Source organism: Ovis canadensis, chromosome 11 (genome assembly GCF_042477335.2).
Source record: "Ovis canadensis isolate MfBH-ARS-UI-01 breed Bighorn chromosome 11, ARS-UI_OviCan_v2, whole genome shotgun sequence".
In the NCBI taxonomy this organism is placed as follows: Eukaryota; Metazoa; Chordata; class Mammalia; order Artiodactyla; family Bovidae; genus Ovis; species Ovis canadensis.
The window spans coordinates 28624289-28648501 of NC_091255.1; the positions used below are offsets into that span (position 1 = coordinate 28624289).

Here is a 24213-nt window from a genome sequence, read left to right on the forward strand (position 1 = left end):
ATAGTATCTACTTTATATAGAATTGTTGTAGTATGTGAGTTAATAACTGTAAATGCCTGGCAGGAGACTGCTATTAAGTGTTAGCTATTTTTATTTATATAAGATCAGGCCACACTGAGCCTACATTCCCATACTGCAATAATTATTTGGGAGAAGCATTGGCTGTGCACGTTACTTAGAGCATGGCCTCCGCAGTTCACACAGAACACACCCAGTAGGTTCTCTCGTCCTTTCATCTGCTCAGATAGACCCAGAGTCTCAACCTATTCCCAATGCCCAGGCCAAGAGGTCAAAGTTCAGCATGAGACCTCACCAGGTCACTCTTGCCCAGACCCTTAAACTGGCTCCCTCTGTGCCCCTATCTATCTCAGATAGGAATGAGCAACAGCCCTTGGTAACCTCTTAGATAACCGTGCTGGGTCTGGCAGTGCTTAGGTTGGGGATTTTCCTGTTGGGCAAGAACCCAGGTGCTGCTCCTGTAGTGGCTTCCCCTGGTGGAATGTGTCAACACAGCTGAGAGGTGAGAGACTCCTATTGCCTCTTTGCCCAGTTTGGGGCCATGCACAAAAGCTGCCATCAGAAGTTGCTTGGGTCTAGCCTCACTCTGGGCTTCCCTAGTGGCTCAGATGATAAAGAATCCACCCACAATGCAGGAGACCTTGGTTCAATCCCTAGATTAGGAAGATCCCCTGGAGGAGGCATGGCAAACCTACTCCAGTATTCTTGCCTGGAGAATCCCCATGGACAAGAGAGGAGCCTTGCAGGGTACATTCCATGGGAGTTGCCAAGAGTTGGACACGATTGAGTGACTAAGCACAGCACAGCCTCACTCCGTTCTTCTGCACCTGCAGTCAAGTGCCTCTAAAGTGGCAGTTCCTGAAAGACTCACAGCCCTCCATACCTCCTCGCTCCAGCCTCAGACATCAACAAGAGCCTGAGCTGAGAATGGTGACTGGATGTGCCCCTCCCCCTAAACTTAATGCCCAGTAAAACAAAATCCACCCTTTCCACCTCCACAGTCCAAGATGGCTCAGAGGCACTACAGAGATCAGAAACTGGGGGGTGAAATTAGATATGTAAAAAATGCAGACAAAGTAGCATGGTTTGCTACCATTTATTTGCTATGTGGTATGCGCACAAAGCATGAGTCAGCGCTGCCGCCCTACCCTCTGACCCCAGAAGAGAGGGCGGGCAGGCACAGCCCCAGGAGAAGTAACCCCATCATGGGAAAATTGTAGGGGGTGGCAGAAGCTGGGGGGAGACCCAGGCATCCTGCTCTGACTTCTAGCAAGTTCTCCTGCCCTCAGTCATGAGGGCTCCCTATCCTCCCATCCAATGGTCCCAGGTGCAGCAGTCTGAGAGGGGGGGGAGGAGAACAAAGGAAGACGACTCAGTGCTGGATGGAGGCATCTCTGCTCTGCAAGGCTACTTGGCCCTGGCCATAACTACAGGCAAAATTGGGCGCAGGTGGTTGGGCCAAGGGCTGTGGAGTGGAGGGGTACTCAGTAGGCGTGGTTGGCAATGTAGAGGGACTGCACTGCCGCTCCACCATCTTCTCCGCTGCCTTCATACTTGCCCTGGGCTGCAAGCCCATTCACCTGCAAAAGGAGGGGAGTAAGTAGGCTGACCCAGTCCACAGGTTCCTGACCCTGTCCAGGCTAGAGCCTCTGGGCTGCCGCCTGCCTAGCTACACCCCACCTCCCCACCCACCACCTTTAGCTCCCAACCTCGGCCCGCTTGATGAACTCCTCAGTGGCGGCCCCAGCATTGTCCTGTTGCCCTCGCCAGGCATTGAGTGCAGAGGCCTGCAGGGCACGCCCATAGGAGAAGGTGAGGGCCCATGGCCGGGGAAGGGGGCATCGGTTGATAGCATTGAGGTTGAGAGATGCCTCTTCTTCACTCTGACCCCCAGACAGGAAGGTCACGCCTAGGACAGAGAAGAGGAGACAAACCAATCGATCGCTCCTTATTTTTCCAGGGTAAGGGACTTCCGGAGGCCACAAGAAGAACCTGAGAATGGGTCTTAGGGATAGGGACAGCTTTGGAATCACAGTGGTACCTGGGACAGCCGGGGGCACAGTGCGACGCAGGGCAGTGACAGTTGCCATGGCGATCTCCTCTGGGCTATACTTAATGGGGCAGGCATGGCCAGGGGTCACCATGTTGGGCTTGAGCAGGGTGCCCTCCAGGTACACGTGATGGTCACTCAGGGCCTTGTACACAGCAGCCAGGACCTGGGGATCAGAGGAGGTTGACTAAGGTTCTGGGCCCCTGCCATTATGTTCCCTGCCTAGGGGAAAGTGGGTATAACTGTGAGAGTGGATACAGGTCAGACTCACAGGTACGTTCTGGGGTCAAGTAAAAATGTGCTTGAGGAAAGTGCCTGCATCTGAGCCAGGGATTGTGGAGCACAGGCTCCCTGTCAAGTTCTCCCTGTGGTGTATGTCTGTGCCCGGGGCGGACTCACCTTCTCTGTGACGTACTGGCAACGTTTGAGGTCATGGTCTCCATCAGGAAGAATCTCAGGTTCCACAATAGGCACAATCCCATTCTGCAGGTAAGAGCAGAGTAGCTTAGGAGGGGCAGGAGGTGGGATGGAAGAAAGCCATGTAACCCCCTTGCCACCAGGCACAGAACACCCATCTGACCACCTCACACACACATAGGCCCACCTGCTGGCAGATGCTGGCATAGCGGGCCAGCACATTGGCATTCTCCAGAATGGCAAGTGCTGAGGGTGTGCGCTCACTGATTTTCAGCACGCAGCGCCACTTGGCGAAGTCAGCACCATCCTTCTTGTACTGGGCACAGCGCTCCGAGAGCCCATCCAGCCCTGTAGGCAGAGTGCCAACCTCATTATTCTGTTCCTCTTTGCCAGCAGCAGCCACCCAACAGCTCTGTGGTCCTGAAGCCCACCCCTCCTGTACCTTGAGTGGTGGTTTCTCCATCAGTTCCGGCTAGAGGCACTACACCCTTGTCAACCTGAAGGGAAACACAGGCACAGAACTGAACCCAGGCAGGACCCTGTCTGCCACCCTGCACACGCACACACACCTATTTTCATGCTCAGCCCCCATCTAGGGCCAGTGGCTGCACCTTGATGCCCACGACAATCCCCTTATCCTGGATGGTGCGGACGAAGGGGACACCATTATCGTCTTTCTGGTAGAGTGTCTCATGGAAGAAGATGACACCGCCGATGCACTTCTTCACACGGTCATCGGCACTGAACAGAACCTGGCGGTACAGCCGGCGGTTCTCCTCAGTGTTCTCCACCCCGATTTGGCTCAGCCGTTTGGCCATGCTGCCTGGGGAGGGGCAAACAAAGCAGGGTGGCAAGGTCATCCCCAAGCTCCTTGGCCACCTCTTCCCCACCTGACCGCAGGGCCCCACCTACCTACAGACTCATCTGCAGCCAGAATGCCTTTGCCTGGGGCCACAATCCGCAGGGCAATGTCAGACAACTCCTTTTTCTGCTCAGCAGAAAGGGCTGGGTACGAGTGGGGCATGGTGACAGTTCTGTGGAATGGAGACAGGTATAAATGCTGGACCCCACCCACCCTACCCCCTCTGCTTCCTCTCCTGTTCATGTGGGCCAAATGGCCTCTTCCTTCCACCCCAACAAGCAACGATTGGGAACAGAGCTGCAGTCCTTGGCGCAAGTCCTGGACGTCAACATGGCACCAGTCTCTCGGGCAGCTAACAGGCTCGGGGCCCCAGTTCCCACATCTCCTTTTGTCCCTGACGGGCACCCTTCCCAGCCCCAGGGTAGGGGTGGGGAGGTGAACAGCCCCAAAGCTACAGGTCTTCTTATGAAAATACTGCCTCAATAAAGATGCCAGTCTTTCTTTCACTGAATTTGGCCCCTTCTTCAGGTAGGCAAAAGCCCTGGCCATTCCAATTTCCTTTTTCTCATCCTCACTCAGCAGGGCCCTGAGGGAAGGTGCACTTCCGAGGCTTCAGAATGAGGCAAAAGTACCCATCATCCCTCTTCCCTCAGCTTCTGGAGGAAAGGGTGGGGGTAGGGAGTAGCAGTGGTGAAAAAAAACAAAAAAACAACGACCACGAGCTTCCATAACCTCTTCTCTATTCCTTAACAGGAATGGGAGCAGAGGCTCAGGATTGAAAGGGAGGAAGAGATTCAGGATAAGGAGGGAGGAGACCTATGGGGAGATGATGGTGAGACAGGCTAACTAGCCAAGGAGAAGGACCTAGCTCAGGCGGACCGTGAAGGCAGGAGAACTGGAGAGGGAACTCAGCCTAGGAGAGGAAGCAGGCTGAGGTTAAAACGGTTTGGGTGGGAGAGGCTAACACCAAGGAAAAGTCCAGCCGGCAGAGGAAGATTTGGAATCGGAAAAGCTGCATCAGAGCTAAAAGGAAGGGGTGCTGTGGGAGAAGCTGAGCTGTGGAGTGGACAGAAAGGAGAGAGTCGAGAAGGCACATCCAGGGCCCCGCAGGAGCAGGGCAAGGATGGCAGAGGCAAGAGTCAGGGAGAGCAAGCGGAGATGCTGAGCAACTCTAGGGGCTCACCTGTCCGCAGCGAGGTAGCTGCGCAGCCACAGGAACAGCTCGCGCTCAGATCCGCGACAGCTGCGGCTCCAGCCCCGGCTTCTGTAAATGAGGCTGCGGCTGCCGCAGAGCTACGTGACTCCCGCCCGGAGGGCGGGGCCTCTCCCCTCCCCGCCCTGGCCACGCCCCCTCCCAGGACCGGAGTGCGCGGTGAGGGGGCCCACGGAGGCGCTGCGATGAGGTGGAGTGACTGACTCTGCCGGGATCTCTTGGAGGTGGTTGTAGACTGTCCTCCTCCTACCTCGCGGAGCCCAGACACCAGCGGAAAGGCCACCCTGGCAGGAAATGGGAAATCGGAAATTGTTCCGATTCCTGCCAGGGTGGCCTTGTGCAGAGGACTGTGCTGGCTGTTGGGGATGTATCCTGGTCTGATGAAGGAGAGTCACCGTAAACAATTACCATAGATAGGGTAGGTGGAACACAGGCAGCAACAGTGCGCGAGTCCAGGGCAGAGGGTTCTCTGTCCTCACCCCCTTATTCACCAGGGCTACCCCAGAGGGGGATGGAGAAGGTAAGAGAATGAAGCCTTGTCTGTTTCCCACCAGGCAGTGAGCCAGGGAACAAGTAGTCCAGTGCCCAGAGTATTTGGGGAAGCAAGAAAAGGAGTCAGGAGCTGGCTGTGGCTCTGGATGCATTGGGAGGGGTGTGTGGAGGTAGGGAGCCCAGGCAAAAGGACCAAGCTGCCTCCCCCTGAGCTCATCTACCCACCTCCCACCCAAGAAATAAGATTCAGTGAGCCTGAAGAAATACATTAAATATACTTTATTTTATAAACAGAGCTGGCTCTAAGCCAATTGGTCCTGATGTTGGGGTAACGGAGTGTTGCAGGTAAAAAGGGGTGCAACAGACTCCAGCTTTCAGTTTCTTAGCTCAGAAATTGCAGCAATCCTTGTAGCTCCTTGCAACCCTTCACGACGTCTGGGATGGACAGCAGAGTCTGGAAAGAGATTCAGAAAAGGCAGCTCAGGGTCACAGGCCAGGAAGCGCCAGGCCTAAGAAACACCCTTAGAGGGGAGAAAATGGAAGCCACAGAGAAGCCCACAACAGTGAATCAGGGCCCAGCTCTCAGCACAGGCTGGGAATCAGAGTTATGCTGATCAGTACCCCCAGCCAGGCCTTATGCCAAGTACCTAAGTTGCATCAATGCCTCCTTTACCTCATAAATATGCTGAACAGTGTCATCTAGTTTCTTTAACTCCTCGTCAGAGCGCCGCAGATTCTCTTCCAGGATGTTTCTCTAAAAAACAAATAGGCTGCATAAGTTCTATCCTTAAAAGAATGACATAGCTTGTGGGGAAAGGTAGACATGGCAGGGAACTTGCTAGGGGAGATGGGAAACAGCCCTGGAATGGCATGGAAATCCTTACGTGGCTCTGGAACTTGACCGTGAGTTTTGCCTTCTCATTTTTCATCTCCAGGAACATCACCCTCAGTTTGTCCACCTGTAGATACGTTCAGATGAGTAGGGGCAAAGCCTAAGTTTCCCACCAGTTGCCCGGCTCTTTGGTTAACTCTGAGTCACCTCCTGGGAGAGCCACACTTTCTCCTGGATCCAGTTCGTGTCCATGGGCTGACAGTCAGGGTTCTGCTGGCCTGCCAGGGTCTCTTGGAGCACCTTAGTCTCTGTCTCTGCACGCCGAAGGGAGCGGGTGAGCTGGGTCACCTCCTCTCTAAGCCTCTGGGGATGAGAACGGAGAGGTATCTAGTAGCGCTCAAAGGTCCTCTCCATCCTTACCCCATGTGGTGAGCAAGGGTAGACCAGGGGACCCAATTCCCACATCTGGGACCCTGGCTATAGTGACACAGAAGGCAGAGGCCAGGCATCATGACGAACGTACTATGAGCTCGCCGCTTTTGTCTATCTGCTCCAGGATCTTCTCGTTCTGCTGCTGTATCACTTCCTGGAGTTCCTTTTCATTCTGTGAGAGAAAAGGAGGTGAGAAGGCAGTGGGAGAGCTGGCTTCTTTGCAGCCCTTGCCAAGAGATAAGATTTCACGCCTGACTCATGCTCAGTCCAGGTGATACCAATTACCAACACTCCAATTCTTCCTCTAGGGCTAGGTCAGGCCAGGCACATTTCCCTGTAGAGAGAGCTCTGCTGGAGTTCCTGACTTCTAGGTCAGCCTGGAAGATGGGTCAGCCTATAGCTGGTTCCCAAATATGTGAATTGTCTAACCCCAGGAAGGGCAAAACTAGGGCAATAGTTGGAAAATCCCCACCACCCAGATTCCTGGAGAGACAGCAGCTCCCAGTGGGCCCGCACAGCTGCCCCAGTTCCTCATGGCTTCACTTCCAGGCCCCTCCTCCACCTTGTAGCGCAAGCACAAGGTCTGGTTCAGCTTCTCTATGTCCGCTTCCTTTGCCTTCTGGGCTTCCTGATGCTGTTCTTCCTGGGCCTGCAGCTGAGCCTGCAGATCACATCTAAGGGAGGGAAAAGTTCAGTATTATTCCTGCCCCCACCAGGGGCTGGCTGGGCCCTTGACATTAAGGGGCTGCTCACATGACCTGCCCTCTCTCACTAAGACTGCACTCCACTTACATCTTTTGCTGCAGAGTCCTGACAGCCTCTTCTTTAGACTCCTGCAACAAGGAACACAGGCTCTGAAGTTCCAGAGTCTTAGTACCCATTTCTGCCAGGCTCTTCTCAATGTCTGGGCTTTCTGAAAGAGAAAGTACTAGATAAGAGGCAAAGCCCTTTAGCTCCAGAAGGAAGGAGTACATAGCCATCACTTCTTCCACTCTTATCCATGTTCCCCACCCATAGGATTTGAATATCCGGAACATTACCGATCCCCCAAAGGCAGAACTGAAATAAGCCCAAATTGAATTGAGGTTTTTAGAGCAAAGCACTTCTCACTGCTTTAGCCTTTATCATCACAACCAGATCTAGAAATGAGGCAGGATCCCTGGAGCCCATCCTAACCTGTAGGCTCAAGGGAAACTGTTGATGCTACTCTAGTGAAAGCACTCTTGTCACTTCCAAGCAAGGGCACAGGAGTGGATTCTGGGTCTGAAACAAAAAACAACTGTGGCAGAGGGCCCCTCTGGTGGCCCCGTCAAGGATCTGCCACCACATAAGCCGGGAGAGACGGGGTCTGTTGGCAGCATCTTCAGAGCTGAAGATACCAGGAGCAGGGTCCCAGCTTTCCCACCCTTCAATTCCAGGGCCTTTAACCTTCATCTGCCTCTGCTGTCTGGGCACTTCCCAAGAAGGTGCTGTCACTGGGCGGAGGGTGTTCCTGGGAAAGAGCACTGGCTGTGCTTATCAGGAGGGTCTCTGGTTCAGCCTGAGGGCAAAGGAAAAAAAATGTCAGCTGCTTTTCAGGGTTAGTTGAGTTCCCTGAACTTACAGGTACTCACTAGCCATCTCCGTGGGAATGCTGTTCTATCACCTCTCTTCTCTATCTTCAACTTTTCCATTAGTTCCTCTCCCTGAACTTAATTCTCTCTCACTAGAACAGTAATTTTTTTTAAAAAAGCCTTCTTTTTACCTTAAGTACCCTTTTAGCTACTGCCTTTTCTCTTTCCCTTCAATTTAAATAAAAGAAAGAAAAGATTACATTTCTTGCCTTAAATTCTCACCATCTATGGAATCCCTGGGCCACTACACACAGGATTCTGCCCACCATTCCACCATTGTTGGAACACCAAAGGCATCCTCATTATTTTGTGCTCCAAGGGCAGCCTTACTTTCAAATGCAGTGGACTCCTTTCAGATCTTATTTCACCTGACCTATGTAATAACCAATGACCATGTTCTATTAGAAATTTCATTTTCTTAGGTTTTGTGACATAACTTTGCTTCACAGGTAGGACTCATACCTTTCTGGCTATTTCTTCTCTCTGTGCGGAGGTCTATCTTTAACTGTGGGCTCCTTCTGGTTCATACTTGATCCCCTTTACACTCTAATTCATTCCCCACATGGCTTCACCTCAGGAGCTCCACAGAAGCATCCACTTCTATACTGATGACCCTTCAATCTGTCTCTCTACAACTGGACTTTTCCCCAATCTCCTGGTCCAAAGGCTCAACTGCCTGTGAAAAATCTACCAGATTGCTCCACGGTTCACCTGAAATTTACTATGTATAAAGCTGAGCTAACCATTTTTCCTGCCCCACCCCACTTGTATTTAAGATCCTAGAGCAGGGAGGCAGCAAATTACAGCCTGTGGTTTCAATCTGGCCTGCCACCTGTCTTTGTAAATAAAGTTTTATTGAAACATTGCCACATCCATGTATTTACATACTCTCTATGGCTGCTTCTGAGCTACAAAGGCAGAGTTGAGTAGCTGAGACAGAGATCACATACCTCGCAAAACTGAAAATATTTATCACATTGCACATTACAGGAAAAGTCTGCCAATCTCAGTTCTATAGAGTGTTGCCATCTTTCCAGCAAAAAAGATCATCAGTCACTCTTTCACCTTACTCCTATATCAAACTGGTCACCATATTCTATTACCTTCTGTTGTTATGTAATCGCTAAGTCATGTCCGACTCTTTTATGACCCCACAGACTGTAGCCCTCCTGGCTCCACTGTCCATGGGATTTCCCAGGTAAGAATACAGGAGTGGGTTGCCTATTTCCTTCTCCAGGGGATCTTCCCAACCCAAGATCTAACCCACATCTCCTGCATTGTAAGCAGATTCTTTACTGCTGAGCCACCAGAGAAGCCCTCTATTACCTTTACTTCCTAAATATGTATTGAATTCATTCAATCCATCCCCTCCTCCATATCCCTTCTATAATCGCTATTAGTTCAAGTCTTCAAAAATCTGGCCTCCTGCCTACTTCTCCAGCCTCTTCCCCTTGTCATCCCGGCCCCACATAGCTTCTATAATCCACTTATAAAGGGCTACTTCCCAGGCCCCAAACTCACCACATTCCATATGAGCAGAGCCTTGGCCTTGTTCACCTGGTTAGCCCAGCACCTGACCCAGGCCTTGTCACAGGGCAGACACTACAAAAAGTACCCCTAATGCCTCTATGACTTTCATATGCTGTTCCCTCTGCCTGGTGGGCCTTCCTGTATACCCACCCCTGCTCTACAAACTTCTAACCTCAAGACTCTGCCCAAGAATCACCTGCTCTGAGACGACATCCTAACTCTCAAAACTAAAGCTGATGCTCCTTTCTCTGTGGCCATACAACCTTCTATCACAATCACAAGTCAAAATGACATATTTACATCTGTCTGTCTTCCCAAGACTAGATTTCTGTGCTTATCACACGCTGGGGAATGGGGTCAGCTCATAAGCAATTTGATTTCAGGATTCTGGCTCTGCCCTTAACTGTTGAATAAGCTAATTAACTCTGCAGTCTGAAAGATATCCACCATTTACTCTGCAGTGTGCACTGTGGGGAAGCCAAAGAAGCAATGCTAAACTTCTGCTTGCTATAAACACAGTCTAGCAGAAAGACGAAACATCCAAGGAAAATTAATACAAGTGCAAAAGGAGAGTAAGCTCATGAGAAATACAGCAGAAGATCACTGAGTCCACTGATGTCTGGGAACATTTCAAAGAAAGTGAACCAGAGAGAATTTTAATAGGAAGGAAAAGACATTTCCAGTTTGAAGATAGAGGAGAATGAACATGGTAACAGCCTGCATCTGGGTAAGAATGGAAATGAGATGTGTGTGTAGTGTGTAGGCAGTCTAGTGGGAGTAAAGAGCTCATAATAGGAAAGAAGGAGACAGACAACAGGCTGAAGATATCCTGTAGGCAACTGAAAGTCACTGAAGGTCACAGAAATGGAACAGTATTTTAGGAAGACCATTCTATACAATAAAGATACAATTGGAAAAACCCTCAGTAAACCAAGATTAGAGGGGAACTTCCTCAACTTGAATCCTTTTCAGCGTTGTGGGGGAAGTTCTAGCTAATGCAGTAAGAAAGGGAATAAAAGGTTTACAGACAGGGAAGGAAGAAATAATACTGTCTTTATTTGAAGATATGACTGTAAGGGAAGAGAAGGAAACCCCGTATCCCACCTTCTCCTTTAGTTTCGTCTGTAGGAAGAGGGTCAGGCTATGGAGTTGCTCCGTCAGCACCCCCAGCTCTTGGGAATACTGGCACATCTTCTCCAGGTCTTGCTGCTGTGTTTCTGCTACGATGCTGGCTAGTTTAACCCTGAAATAGGAAGGATATAAGGAATTTTAGCCTTGAAATAAGGAAGGGCTTCCTACATAGCTCAGAGGTAAAGAATCCTCCTGCAATGCAGGAGATACAGGTTCAATCTCTGGGTCGGGAAATCCCCTGGAAAAGGACGTGGCAACCCACTCCAGTATTCTTGCTTGGGAAATCCCATGGACAGAGGAGCCTGGCGGACTACCATCCATGGGGTCAGAAAGAGTCAGACACAACTTAGCAACTAAACAACAATAAGAAAGGAACAGAGAAGATGGCCAAACACCAGGTGACCTTCTCCGAACACTTCCCCAAACCGCCCCCACAGAACTGCATTCAAAGCGAGAAACAAGAGGCTCTTGGACCCTGGTACAATTCCCTTCTTGGAGACTTCCGCTTCCAGAAGCGGGCCTGGGAAAGAAGTCCTCAGGGGGAAGCACCGAGAGGTAGAGATCTTACTTCAGATTCTCCACGGTGTCCTTGAGGCCCTCACACTGCATGCTGCGCTCCCGGAGCACTTCCAGCGTGGTTTTCAACTGACACTCAACCTGGCCCAGCTCCAGGTGAGCAACCTGATTCTCCTGTTCAGCAAACTGGGGAGACAGGACAAAGAAGGCAGGCAAGGAGTGAGGCGTGGCAGGGTGGGGAAATGCATCCAAGTGGGACACTTTACAGAGTCCTGGGATCAGAGGCTTCTTCCAGTCCAGTCTCAAACCTCACATTGGTACCATCAGGGAATTGTCACACTCCTGCCAGCCCCCCTGCCCCAGGCCACCTTACTTACCTCCAGGGTCTCCTTCAGGTCCTGCACCTCCTTGGCCAAGACCGCCTGTTGCTGCTGCAGCTTTGCCTGCACGTGTTTTAGCGCCATTTCTTCCTTTTGCCATCTGCCAGAGACCTTGTGTGAGATTCCACTGGTCCCCTGTTCTGGGTGCTTACCGCCACCACAGCCCAACAGGAACTCACTGAGCAGCCTGCTCCTCGCTGCTCTGGGTAAGCCGGCAGAGCAACTCGTCCTTCATGGCCAGGTCCTGGGTACAATGGGCATGCTGACTCTGTAGCACTTTTAGCTGACTCTCTGTGCTGGCCAGAATCTGCAGCTGAGCCTGGAGATCTAGGCCAAAAGGATCCCAGTGACGACATGTGGTCAGCAGGCCCAAACTGCCCCACGCCTCTGCTCCAAAACAAGTGCTCTAGAGCAGCTGCTTGCTCCGCTGCCACACCCCAAGCCTCAGCAGGGTACAACTGCTTGCACCCATGCACACCTGCTGCCAGGCGACTGTTTTCCAACTCCAGTCGTTCTAATTGGCTTTTGCAGTCCTCTAATTGGGAAGAGACTTGTTCCAGCTCCCTGGAAACCTAGGAGAAAAAGATAGTTTTCTTCCCACAGTTCCTCCTGAATCAGAAGTCCCAAGACTTAGTCCAGTTACTCTTTCCAGACAGGACAGCCAATCTCTCCTTGTTCACTGTAGCAAATAAGTCTAACCCTTAGGAAAAAGCAGAAACAGGAGAAAAGCTGATGAAGGTATGGAAGGCCACCTAACAGCAAAGGGACTGGCTGGTCTCCAAAGCCACCGATGGAAAGAAGACAGGTCTAGGGGGAGAGGCTCATCAGAAAGGCCTTCTGTGGAGAAGGAGGAGGAAACCAGGCCTAAGCAGTCCCCTCTCCCATGTACCTGCTGCTTTTCCTCAATTGCAGCATCACGTTCCTGCAGGGTCTGCCGGCTCTTGGCTGTAAATTTCTCCGTGAGTTGTCGAAACCGGCTCAGCAGAGCTGTCCATGTTACATACTACAGGGGGAGGCAAAGAGGTCAAGAGAGCACGCTTGAGAAAAGACTTCTAACAGGGCTGACTGTGAGCAGAGGAGCAGTATAATGCCCGCCGATACTCACATCCAGTTGCATGGCTATCCAGTCCTGTTGCAAGGCTGAAGTAAGACTCGCTGTCTGTTGAGCCAACTCTTCTTGCTCAGTGTGAAGCCCTACCTACATGAGAAGGATTGCCAATGGAGGTGCCCCTTCCCATTGGATACAGGGAAGCATGGGTACATGACCCCCCTTCCCAGTGTGTCAACGTGGATCCCAGGAAAGAAGATGCCCTCAACTACCAGTTGGGTCTGGGTCTCCTTCAAAAGGCCTCTGAATTCCCCCATGGATGCCAGGTCCTGTTGCAGTTGGCTGATGCGCTGGCTGGCGTGTGCACAGAAGACCTCTAGCACTGTCTCTGCCTGTTTAAATAAGAGACAGTGAGGACATCGTGTACAGAAGGAAACAGCACAAAAAACCGTTAACTACCCGTCACACCAGTAGCTGAGTTCATTACTCCTCAGGGCAGGTAGTTCTCAGGCAACCCATCTGTGACTCTAGTCAATTTGTATTCCTGCACGAACCTTAGGAAGAGACCTCCCTCATCCAGGAACCAAAGCCTGACACCTTACCGCATCCTTGCCTCTGAGGGCCAGTTCCTCTCTGTGCTTTGCCTCCTCCCTTTCTGCTTTGAGGCTCTGAAGCCTGGCCTTCAATTTCTTCAACACATCAAAACAGCAGGACACCAAGGTTTCTGCACGCCGAGTCTGTAAGATAAGAATCAGATACTGTGTCTGGTTTCTTTCTTTGGCTGAATTTCAGTCCCACCAGAGGCCTCTGCCTCCATCTTTATGCTGCTTACCTCCTGACTCAGAGCAGTCTTATCTTCATCTAAGTGCAGCAAAGACAGGTGAAGCAAGGATATCAGCTCTCTAGAGAGGAGCACCCATGATTGCTGTAGAGGGAGAGGAGGTTAGGCTAGATCAAATACAGGTATTCAGCAGGAAGCAAGCAGGGACACTGGAGGAAAGCCACTGACCCCAATTTCAAGCTCCCAATAAGGAAGAGATGTCCTTAACAAAAGGAAACCTCTTTTCACTCCCACGTTTGAGTACCATCATCTGCTCACCACTTCATTCTTGATTTTTACAGGGGACCCAGCAACGATCTAAGGTCAGTCAACACTTACCATGACATTCCTGGCCTGCTGCAGAGCCTGTCCAACCTCCTGGCTCTCCTGAAGATGCTGAGGTTTCTTACTCATCTAGCCAGAGAAACAGGGTTGTTCCTTTTGCAGAAACGATATGCACTGCCAGCACCTTGTGCCCCCTCCCACCCACTAATATACAGGAGCCCTTCCCATTAAAGGCAGGAGCAAAGCTCACAGCTTGATGAAGCCAAGCTAGAAAAAAATCCAGAGGTAGGTTAAAAACAAAATTACTTTTTTAATTAAAACTAATCTAAAATTACTTTAAAAAGTATTTTTGGAGGGTTCAGGATTGGGAACTCATGCACACCCGTGGCGGATTCATGTCGGGTTCAGGATTGGGAACTCATGCACACCCGTGGCGGATTCATGTCAATGTATGGCAAAACCAATACAGTATTGTAAAGTAAAATTTAAAAAAAAAAAAAAAATTGGGGGGGGCTTCCCTGGTGGCTCGGTGGTAATGAATCCACATGCCAATGCAGGAGACATGGGTCTGATCGCTGATCCAGGAAGATCCCACTTGCCACAGAGCAACTACGCTCCTGGGCCACAACCTGTGCTCTGGAGCCTGCAGGCTGAAACTTCTGAGCCCATGTGTCACAACTACTGAAGCCCTCATGCCTAGAGCCTGTGCTCTGTAACAAGAGAAGCCAGCGCAGTGAAAAGCCCACGCGCCACAACTTGAGAGCAGCCCCCACTTGCTGCAACTAGAGAAAGCCCGTGGAGCAATGAAGACTCAGCCCAGCCAAAACTGAATAAATAAATAAAATTCAAAATAACTTTTTTCTGATAATGTGTTTACTATAAAATTTTAGAAATGGAAAAGTGAACAGAATGGAAAAAGATTCATTATTAGTTTCACCACTGAGAGCTGTGATTCTCAACCAACAGTACAGCATTCACCCCGAGAGATTTCAATATACTTCCACACCAGATTTCCTTGCTATAGGGATTTGCTGTAACTGATGAATCTATTACCTCCCTCAGGTGTCAGGATGAAAAAAGTTGTAGACTACAGATTTAGAAGGAAATTACCATATTCAGTAAATTCTAAGATGATTGTCTTTTTACATTTTAACACCACTGACATTGGTATGCTTTTTAAATTGATAGTGTCTTAGATTTGAGAAAGATAGTAATGCTTAAGAAAAAACACAATTGGTTTTGAGATTGAGATATCTCAATAAATAAAATTTATTTGTGGATAAATAAAGATAAATAAAATTAAGGTCCTGCTTTTCTTACTTAATTTTATTATACTAATGTCATTTAGCTCTGAGTTTATGTTCACTCTCCTCACTGAGAGCCTGAGACTAGGAATATGTACTTTAGGAAGACCTATCCAAGTGGAGTATCACTTATTTTTAACTTCTGCTGATATTTTACTTCACCTCAAAACCTCTGAGAGGTGAAACATGATTTCCTTTTACCATGAACTTACATTAAACTTATTTTTCCATGCTATTAAAAACTCTTCAAGGGACCTCCCTGGCAATCCAATGGCTAGGACTCTGTGCTTTCACTGCAGGGAGTACGGTTTTGATCCCTGGTCGGGGAACTAACATCCTACATGCAGCAAGGCATGGCAAAAAACAAACAAACAAACAAAAACAAAAAAACTCCTCATGAACATGTTTTTAAATAACTGTAGAATATCTACATCTTATGGATGTACCATTATTTTTCTTTCTCATGTTTTTAAAGTTATCATCTGTATGCGGAATTTTTTCCCCCTTAGGATATACACCTAGAAGTGGAGTTACTGGGTTAAAAAGTTTGAACTGCTTTAAGCAGTTTAAACTGCCCTTAGAAAGGGTGGAGAAGGCAATGGCACCCCACTCCAGTACTCTTGCCTGGAAAATCCCATGGACGGAGGAGCCTGGTGGGCTGCAGTCCATGGGGTCGCTAAGATTCAGACACAACTGAGCGACTTCACTTTCACTTTTCACTTTCATGCATTGGAGAAGGAAATGACAACCCACTCCAGTGTTCTTGCCTGGAGAATCCCAGGGACGGGGGAACCTGGTGGGCTGCTGTCTATGGGGTCACACAGAGTCAGACACGACTGAGTGACTTAGCAGAAGCAGCAGAAAGAGTGATCCCATTTAAAGGCATAATGTTCAAACAAGAGGGAAAAAAAAGGTTTAATAATAATGTTAAATATAACTGTTTTAAAGCATTAAAAAAAGGTTCAACCAATTTATGCCTTACTGATGATGGGACAATATTTACCACCAGTTTTATTCTTTGCTATTTTGTCAGAAGAAAATAGCATTTCATGTACAATTTGCATTTATCTGATTATCAAAAATGGTAACCTTCTCAAATATTTATTTACCAGTCATTTTAATTTTCGTAATCTCTAAGGTCTGTTCACTATCTTGGAGCAGATGAAAATCATGGTGTGCTATGTGAAATAGATAACTGTGATCTCAAAGGCAGTAGAGCCATAGAGAAACTTCAAAGTTCCAAGAGAAAAGTGGGAAGCCTTCATTACCACTGCAAGACATACATCGCCTAGGGAAAAGCCTAGTGCTGGAACAGCAGTGCTGAGTCATGATGCTGCAGCAGTCTGGATGTAAGGAGGCAGATCTCCTGGCATCCATCACCCCCGGCCCCAGCAGACCTCCCTCCTCCTGTGTTTTACAGTAAGGACATGGAGTCCCCCACTGAGCCCTGGAACAGGGCACGCACACTGCTTAGGGCTGGGCAGTCAGGCCAGTGATGAGATTAGCATCAATGAGGCAGCCAAGACATGAAACTGTGATGGGGAATGGCTGAAGGTACTGTCATTTCCTCTCTTTGGTTCTGCTTCAGTGGTCTCTCAAAGGATTTGGCAAGCTTCAAGGTACAGATGGTCAACTCAGGGTGGTGGAGAACAAGGTCAAGGACCAGAGGAAAGGATACAAAAATAAGAAAACACAGGAGAGAAACTGAGCAGCTGGAAGAATGATGAGCCTGTGGTTTCCAGGATTTTGGCAAAAGGTAAAGTCATTGAGGATATTTTCAACCCAGAGAAGACTTTTCTTTGTTTGTTTGTTTTTTGCCGAGCTGAGTGGCTTGTGGGATCTCAGTTCCCCAACCAGGGATTGAACCTGGGCCTTCGGCAGTGAGAGCATAGAGTCCTAACCACTGGACTGCCAGGGAATTTCTGAGACCATCTCTTCTTAGCAGCAGCCCCTATTACCTCAACAGCCATAATACGGAGGGTCTCAGTTCCTTCCCTGACACATTCCCTGACATCCTCAACCTATGCTGTCACAGCAAGAATCCTCTAGGACAATGGTCTGTAACTGTCATCCTCTGGTATCTCCTACAATAATTTTGAAAGATTGAGTACTCTGATGTTTAAATTGTTCAAAGGCTGTAATTTCCACCACCTTGTAAATGTTGACAGTTTGAAATAAAACTGTTACATCACCCCCAAATATACCCAATGGTATAAATATTACAAATACCATGATTATGTTTGATATTTTTAAAAAATACACACACAAGCACTTTGTCAGAAATTTTATATCATCCTTTTTTCTCCTTGAACCTCAATTTTTACGCCTCTCAGAATTTTATCCTAATGTAATATATTTTTACACTTCAAATCAAGATCTCTGCAACAACAACAAAAGTTCACCTAAATTGAGACAAATTTAAAACATTTTCTAATTCCTCTCACCATAAGACTTTACACGTGAAAAAACTCTTGGATGGACAAATATTTTCATCGGTTTTAAATGAATCACTATTATAATTAAAATCATGAACATACCTAGTAAAATTTTACTGGAGATCATTCACTGATACTAATGAAATGGATAAACCAGCCCTCCTCTAACCAGTTCATGTGTCTGTGGATTACTATAATTCCTACAGTAAGACACAGTTCAGCAACAATTCTATGCTTGATGAAAGTGAAGAGGAGAGTGAAAAAGTTGCCTTAAACCTCAACATTAAGAAAACTAAGATCATGGCATCCGGTCCCATCACTTCATGGCAAATAGATGGGGAAACAATGGAAACAGTGACAAACTTTATTTTGGGGGGTTCCAAAATCACTGCAGATGGTGACTGCAGCCATGAAATTAAAAGATGTTACTCCCTGGAAGGAAAGTTATGACCAACCTAGGCAGCATATTAAAAAGCAGAGACATTACTTTGCCAACAAAGGTCCGTCTAGTCAAGGCTATGGTTTTTCCAGTAGTCACGTACAGATGCGAGAGTTGGACTATAAATAAAGCTGAGCACCGAAGAATTGATGCTTATGAACTGTGGTGTTGGAGAAGACTCTTGAGAGTCCCTTGGACTGCAAGAAGATCCAACCAGTCCAACCTAAAGGAGGTCAATCCTGGGTATTCATTGGAAGGACTGATGTTGAAGCTGAAACTCCAATACTTTGGCCACCTGATGCGAAGAACTGACTCATTTGAAAAGACCCGATGCTGGGAAAGATCGAAAGCAGGAGGAGAAGGGGACGACAGAGGATGAGATGGTTGGAAGGCATCACCGACTCAATGGACATGAGTTTGGGTGAACTCCAGGAGTTGTTGATGGACAGGAAGGCCTGGCATGCTGCAGTCCATGGGGTTGCAAAGAGAAGGACACAGCTGAGCGACTGAACTGAACTGATGCCTATTTTCCATTCTTATAGGTACAAGATTTACGTGAGGGAACTCCCTAGCATTCCAGTGGTTAAGACTCCAGGCTACCAGTGCAGGGGGTATGGGTTCAAACCCTGCTCAGGGGAATAAGATTCCTCATGTTGCACGGCATGGCCAAAAAAAAAAAAAAAAATCTGGCAACAGTGCATCTAGAAGATGAAGATCTAGAAAACAATTCCTTTAAAACGTCCCTTGTTGTTGATGTATGGCAGAAGCCAAAGCAATATTGTAAAGCAATTAAAATAGATGATTAAAATTTTTTTTTCAATTAAAGTAAATTAAAAAAAAAAAAACACCTTTCTTGCTTACATTCCCTTGGAAACTTTTGATGTATCCCAGGGGTATAGTGTGTACTCACAGCCCTAAGGGATCTTCCAGACCCTCAGCTTTCATACTTACTTTAAGGAAGAGGGCCCACTGAGATCCTCCACACTTCAGGAGGAATATCTTACCTCGTTGGGAAAGGTGTCGGTCTGTGTGCTGCTGTCCTGGACTTTGGGGTGAGGGCCACTCTGCTGACTCTTCCAGTCCCGCAGCTGGCGGGAGAGAACCTCCAGGATGACAAGAGAATTCAGCAGGTTATCTTCCAGGTCATGCCGAGACAAGGCAGTCAGATCTGGAGAACGGCTGTGGTAGGAAGAGAAGAACGTGGGAAGAAGAGAGGGAGAGGGAAGGGAGTGATGGATCCAGGCAAATGAAGCCCTGGAGCACAAAGATACAGGACACTTACCCCCACAGGAGGTGCTCTGTCTCAGAAGCACTGTCCTTGGTGCCCACCAGGCCTGTCTGGGATGTGTTTGTACTCCTTTCCTGTTGTGCTGGGGGAGTAAACCAAGTCCCCACCGAACAAGCAGAGAAAGGGGTAGTGCCGATTGCAGCATTCTGAAATGCAGAGGGAAGGGATAAGCTCTGGCGGAGATTTTCTAGCATGACTGAGGTATTGACACCTTTTTCCAGCCAGGCCAGGGGTGACATCCAAGGCCCTACATCGGAGCCAGGAATGCTACTGGCATCTTTTCCTGATGGCCCAGGAGGCACCTGTGATTCCATTTCTCCAGGATTTGGGCTTGGGCACGTGGATGGAATATCATCTGTATCTGACACAAGTGCTTGATGTCCCAATTCAGCGTTCTCAGGGAGTGTGGGAAAGCTCATTTCCTTCTCCTCTATAGCTCTGTGCTCTAAAATATCCCCTTCTGGGTCCACATGACTGACAGGGCAATCTGCCGCTAAGGCAGTTGAAGGGGAAAGCCAGAGCACGGAGGAAGGCAACAAGGTGTTACTTTCATAAGGAACTAAGTCCTCAGGCTCAGCCTCAGTGCTCCTGTCCTTTAGGCTTTCCTTGGAGCAATGTAGCTGCTGCTCAGAACAGGGATTTGGTGGGGACTCCAAGAGCTGGGATGGAGGATCCTGAAATGCAGGTATCTCAGGCATACCAGGAACAGTTTCTGAAAAGCTGTCTTCCGTACAGAAGGCCACCCCCTTTCTCAGCAGGTCTCCTGGCCTCAGAGGCTCATCTAGAGAGAAGCTGTTTCCCTCTGCCATGATATCTAGACGGTCCGCAAGCATAATGTCTTGCTGCTGTCTTCCTGGAGAAGGTACAAGGACCATGGTTTTAACCACATTGTTGTCCAGTGGGTCTACTCCTTTCTCACAGGTTTTGGGAGTAGAGTTGGTTTGGGGAATCAGATTTAGGGGCTGCTCATCTGATTCGTGTTGATAAGCTTCTAGCCACTTTGAGGGATGGCTGAATTGTTCTGAAGGGGAGTCTGTCTTCTTAGCATTGACAAAATCTGGTGGAGATGAGTTGTTGCTGTCTTCCTGCCAAAGAAAACAAAAGCAGTTGACTAAGAGAGTCAATTCTAGTTAGTAATATATAATTATGGGCTCAGGATACTGTCTGAACTCAGAAAAGGAAGAGCTCCCATTACCTTTGCCTAGGTAAGAACTTGGCTAAGCCTTGCTGCTTACTAAAGAGACCCAGTAGAAAAGTTGGGAAGATATTCTGGGTCCTTCCAAGTGAACCAAGTTACAGTATAAAAAAGGCTAAGATATTCTGTCCATGTCATGTGGAGATGGTAGCTTGAAAATGACCCTCCTCTTCTCCAATCCCAACTCCAACGTAATTCTAGGGTAGGAGGGATCCCTGGCTCAAGTTCTAGAGTTGGTGTAAGATTTTCTTCTTTTTGGAACAGAGGATAAATTGGGGGCTAGAGTTAGAGAGCACTTGGCCCACAGAGATCCGTGTGTTCTTGGGAGAAAGGGCAACATTAACCTATGCTAGTGACCTAGTCTCCCTGGGTACAAGTGCTGAGGTTATCCTGAACACATGAGTTGAAGCCATTCAACTCTTGGGATCTGAAGAGCTCTAGCCTTTGTAGCAGAGGAGAATGAACTGCAGAAACACTTCTTCCTGGTGCACTGATAAGGGACTGACAACCTCTCAATTGGTGGTTCACAGGAATAAGAGACCACTGAACTTTCAACCACTTGCAGGACTGCTGGTTTTGAGATTCAATGGACAACAATAGGAAAATATGAATATACTTACGTGGGTCTAGTAGCCAGAAAAAGGACAAACTCTGAGATAGTTAAGAAAGGTAGACCCTACCAAAACACAGTTGATGGAAGAAAGAGATGACCATTTGCACCAAAAAAAAAATTTATGAATATATATAAGAAAATCTGAGTACAACTCACACACACAAAGACTTCCTGGAAATAATAAATATTACTTGTATTTATTTATATTTAAATTATTTTTTTGTTTTGTTTTGGCTGCATGGCATGTGAGATATTCATTTCCTTACCAAGGATCAAACTTGTACCCCCTGCAGTGGAAGTGCAGCATCCTAACCACTGGATCGCCAGGGAATTCCCATGGAAATAATAAATATTACTTTTAAAGAAAAAATTTCAGTAATATGAATGGAAAGAGGATGATCAGGGTTAAGACAGGAATTGCTGGCCTGAACAATCAAGTAAAAGAAAACCTTTAAAGATACAAAGAAGTGTAAATCTGAGGGAAAAGCTAAGAGAATTGGAAGATAAATCTAGTAAACCTAACATGTGAATAAAAGAGTCTCCAGGAGAAAAGAGAACACCCATAGATGTGGCACTGATTAAGAAGTATTAGAAGAACATTTCTCTAAGGTAAAGAAAGATTTGAGTTTGCATATTAAAATAGCTCACCAAGCTCTAAGCAGGATTGATACGAAATGAAAAAATTTCTAAATTACCAGAACAATAAGATATTTCAGAAGCTTTAGATATAAAGACTATTTATTTATTTAAAAAAAAGAAAGAAAAAAGAAAGAGTTAGACTTATATGAAATTTCTAATTTACAGCAGTGGATGAAATGTAAGATTGACCTAAAAAGGGCTTCTGATATTCTAGCAGTGTCCTTGGGTATTGGTTACAATGATGTGTGCGTTACACAAACTTGTTAGGCTCCATGTTTCATGTACTTTCAAGTATTTTATTTCAAATCTTTAAGTTTTTATTTCAAAGTGCTTAAGAAAAAGTAGAAAATAAAGGAATGGCAAAGAGATATCAGACAAAAACAAAGCGAGCAGAGGCAGCAATATCAGTATCAGACAAGGTAGAATGTAAAGTTATAGCATTTCTGTGACAAGACAAAATTAAACTATATGATGAAAAAAAAAAAAATCAGTCTGCACTACATAGCCCAAAAGCTAAATATACAAACTAAACACTTTTAGAAATGTAAAGATGCACCTTAAAGCTTTTGCTATGTTTATTAAGTTCCTATTTATTCCTTAAGGAGTAAACATTTGCAAATCATATATCTGAAAAGGGGTTAATATCCAGAATATACAAAAGACTCCTACAACTCAACAACAACAAAAATAATCCAATTTAAAAATGGGTAAAGGACTTGAATAGATATTTCTCCAAATAAAATATATGAATGATAACTAAGCATATGAAAGTGTGTGTCACTCTGCTGCTGCTGCTAAGTTGCTTCAGTAGTGTCCGACTTTGTGCAACCCCACAGACAGCAGCCCACCAGGCTCCCCCGTCTCTGGGATTCTCCAGGCAGGAACACTGGAGTGGGTTGCCATTTCCTTCTCCAATGCATGAAAGTGAAAAATGAAAGTGAAGTCACTCAGTCATGTCCTACTCTCTAAGACCCCATAGATTGCAGCCTGCCAGGCTCCTCTGTCCATGGGATTCTCCAGGAAACCATACTGGAGTGGATTGCTATTTCCTTCTCCAAGCATATGAAGAGATGCTCAAAAACTTCCAGAAATGTCCAGGACCAGATCATTTCACAGGGTGAATTTTACCAATCATTCAAAGAAGACGTAATACCCATTTGTCTCAAGCTCCTCCAAAAAATTTAAAAGAACACTTCCTAACCCATTTTACAAGGCCAAAATTACACTGATACCAAATCTGAACAAGGATAACACAAAACTCAACAGATCTGGCAGACTGAAAAACGGACAAGGACAGGGTAATTAACTATCTGCTTATGGATATAACAGAATGTGACATTCTTTGAATAGTAAATATGCATTTTTTAATATGTTCACAGAACACTCAGAAAAAATTCACCCTATACTTGGCTAAAAAGACAACAGATTACACTCTGATCGTAATGTAAGAAAATAAATTTAAAAGGTGACACAAAATGGTTTTTAAGCACTTGGAAATCAAGAATCCCTCCTAGATAGCCCCAGGATTAAAGGTAAAAATCAAAAGAAAGTTATAAAGTAGGTAAAAAGGATGACAAAGGATGACTATAATATAATAAGAACACTTAGAAAACATTGAAAAAGAAATAACAACCCAATAGAAAAATAAGCAAATAAGCAAAAAATAAGCGTTTGACTACCTGGGGAACGGATGGATATTGGCTCATTCTTGCAGCTGACTGACTTCTCCATAAGTGAGCCCTTATCAAGAGGAGACCACTAATCAAAGTGATAGTATTTCTGAGACGTTTGGTAAAGACTGAACGGGGGAGGAGGTGATAAAAACTAACACCTAAATAGAGAAGTGGGCTCTCAGTGGATTTCCTTTAACGACCCTAGGGCACCTCTCTGTTGGCCTGAATAGATGTAAATGGATGTCGCCTAGGCAGAAAACTTCATTATCGTTATTAATTACGTTCCAGCCCTGGCCATCTGTTCCTCTGAGCTCTCGGCCTCGGCAAAGAGCCCAGTCGAGAGACTGGCCTGGCGAATCTCACCTGCAGCCCCAGTTTGCATGGTGATGGGGTCGGCGAGTGTGGGGGCCCTTTTCCAGAGTTGGTGGGGGCGTCGGGCTGCAAGGCAAGTTCTCGAAGAGGCGTTCTCATAGCTGTTTTTCCCTAAGAAAGAAGAGAGCATGAAAGTAAGCCTGGGCTCTGCGACCGGCCTTAAGAAGCTCTCCTCCCTCCCTCACAAGCTCACGAGCAATAAACAAGAGTAGGCTCCAACCCCAGTGCTCCGAACAGCAGGACCGGAAAACTCCACACGCCCCCCGCCTCAGGCTCGACTCTGCTTTCCAAGACGCTCGGCACAGCCAGCAAACCCCGAAACCCCGGTCTAGGTCTCTCGCTCCATGAGGCCCTTCGGCTCACCGGTTGGGGCGAAGGCGACAGGCTAAGGTTGAGTGTTTTCACCCGCCACATCTTCAACACAGAACGCGGGGCGAATACCTCCCACACGTAAGAAACGACGCCATGCCTACCCGCCGTCTTTATTTGAACCTGCTTCGTGCTTCCCGATTGGCTGCGAAGCCTCAGTGAGTCAGGCAGGCGCGTCCGCTCCGGACTCGGGCCCGGCGGGCGAGGGCGGGGCTTGCGTTGGCCCCGCCCGGCCATCCCCATGGGG

At 47.4% G+C, this 24213-nt stretch overlaps 2 protein-coding genes across 3 annotated transcripts; both read right to left on the reverse strand.

The window, feature by feature from the left end:
* Positions 1 to 1098: 1098 nt before the first annotated feature.
* On the reverse strand, positions 1099 to 4841 carry ALDOC (aldolase, fructose-bisphosphate C). The gene is made up of 9 exons (XM_069542699.1): positions 4531 to 4841; positions 3398 to 3519; positions 3097 to 3308; positions 2928 to 2982; positions 2673 to 2833; positions 2468 to 2551; positions 2060 to 2234; positions 1728 to 1927; positions 1099 to 1598 (listed from the first exon to the last, which is right to left on the reverse strand). Exons 2-9 carry the CDS (start codon positions 3507 to 3509, stop codon positions 1503 to 1505), a joined length of 1095 nt encoding a protein of 364 aa, XP_069398800.1. The 5' UTR covers positions 3510 to 3519; positions 4531 to 4841; the 3' UTR covers positions 1099 to 1502.
* Positions 4842 to 5316: 475 nt separating this feature from the next.
* Positions 5317 to 24110, reverse strand: SPAG5 (sperm associated antigen 5). 2 transcript variants are annotated; one of them, XM_069542701.1, is made up of 24 exons: positions 24071 to 24110; positions 23589 to 23708; positions 19100 to 20190; positions 18822 to 18996; positions 13694 to 13768; positions 13367 to 13459; positions 13137 to 13271; positions 12807 to 12926; positions 12592 to 12684; positions 12376 to 12489; positions 11965 to 12058; positions 11666 to 11813; positions 11484 to 11586; positions 11159 to 11292; positions 10564 to 10702; positions 7745 to 7856; positions 7493 to 7579; positions 7109 to 7229; positions 6879 to 6990; positions 6408 to 6488; positions 6092 to 6247; positions 5937 to 6011; positions 5726 to 5806; positions 5317 to 5506 (listed from the first exon to the last, which is right to left on the reverse strand). In XM_069542701.1, the coding sequence occupies exons 2-24, from the start codon at positions 23694 to 23696 to the stop codon at positions 5435 to 5437; spliced, it is 3519 nt and encodes a 1172-aa protein (XP_069398802.1). In that variant the 5' UTR covers positions 23697 to 23708; positions 24071 to 24110; the 3' UTR covers positions 5317 to 5434. The 2 variants fall into 2 exon arrangements, with proteins under 2 accessions (XP_069398802.1, XP_069398801.1); XM_069542700.1 differs by having other exon boundaries at positions 23961 to 24097.
* Between the last annotated feature and the right edge of the window lie 103 nt (positions 24111 to 24213).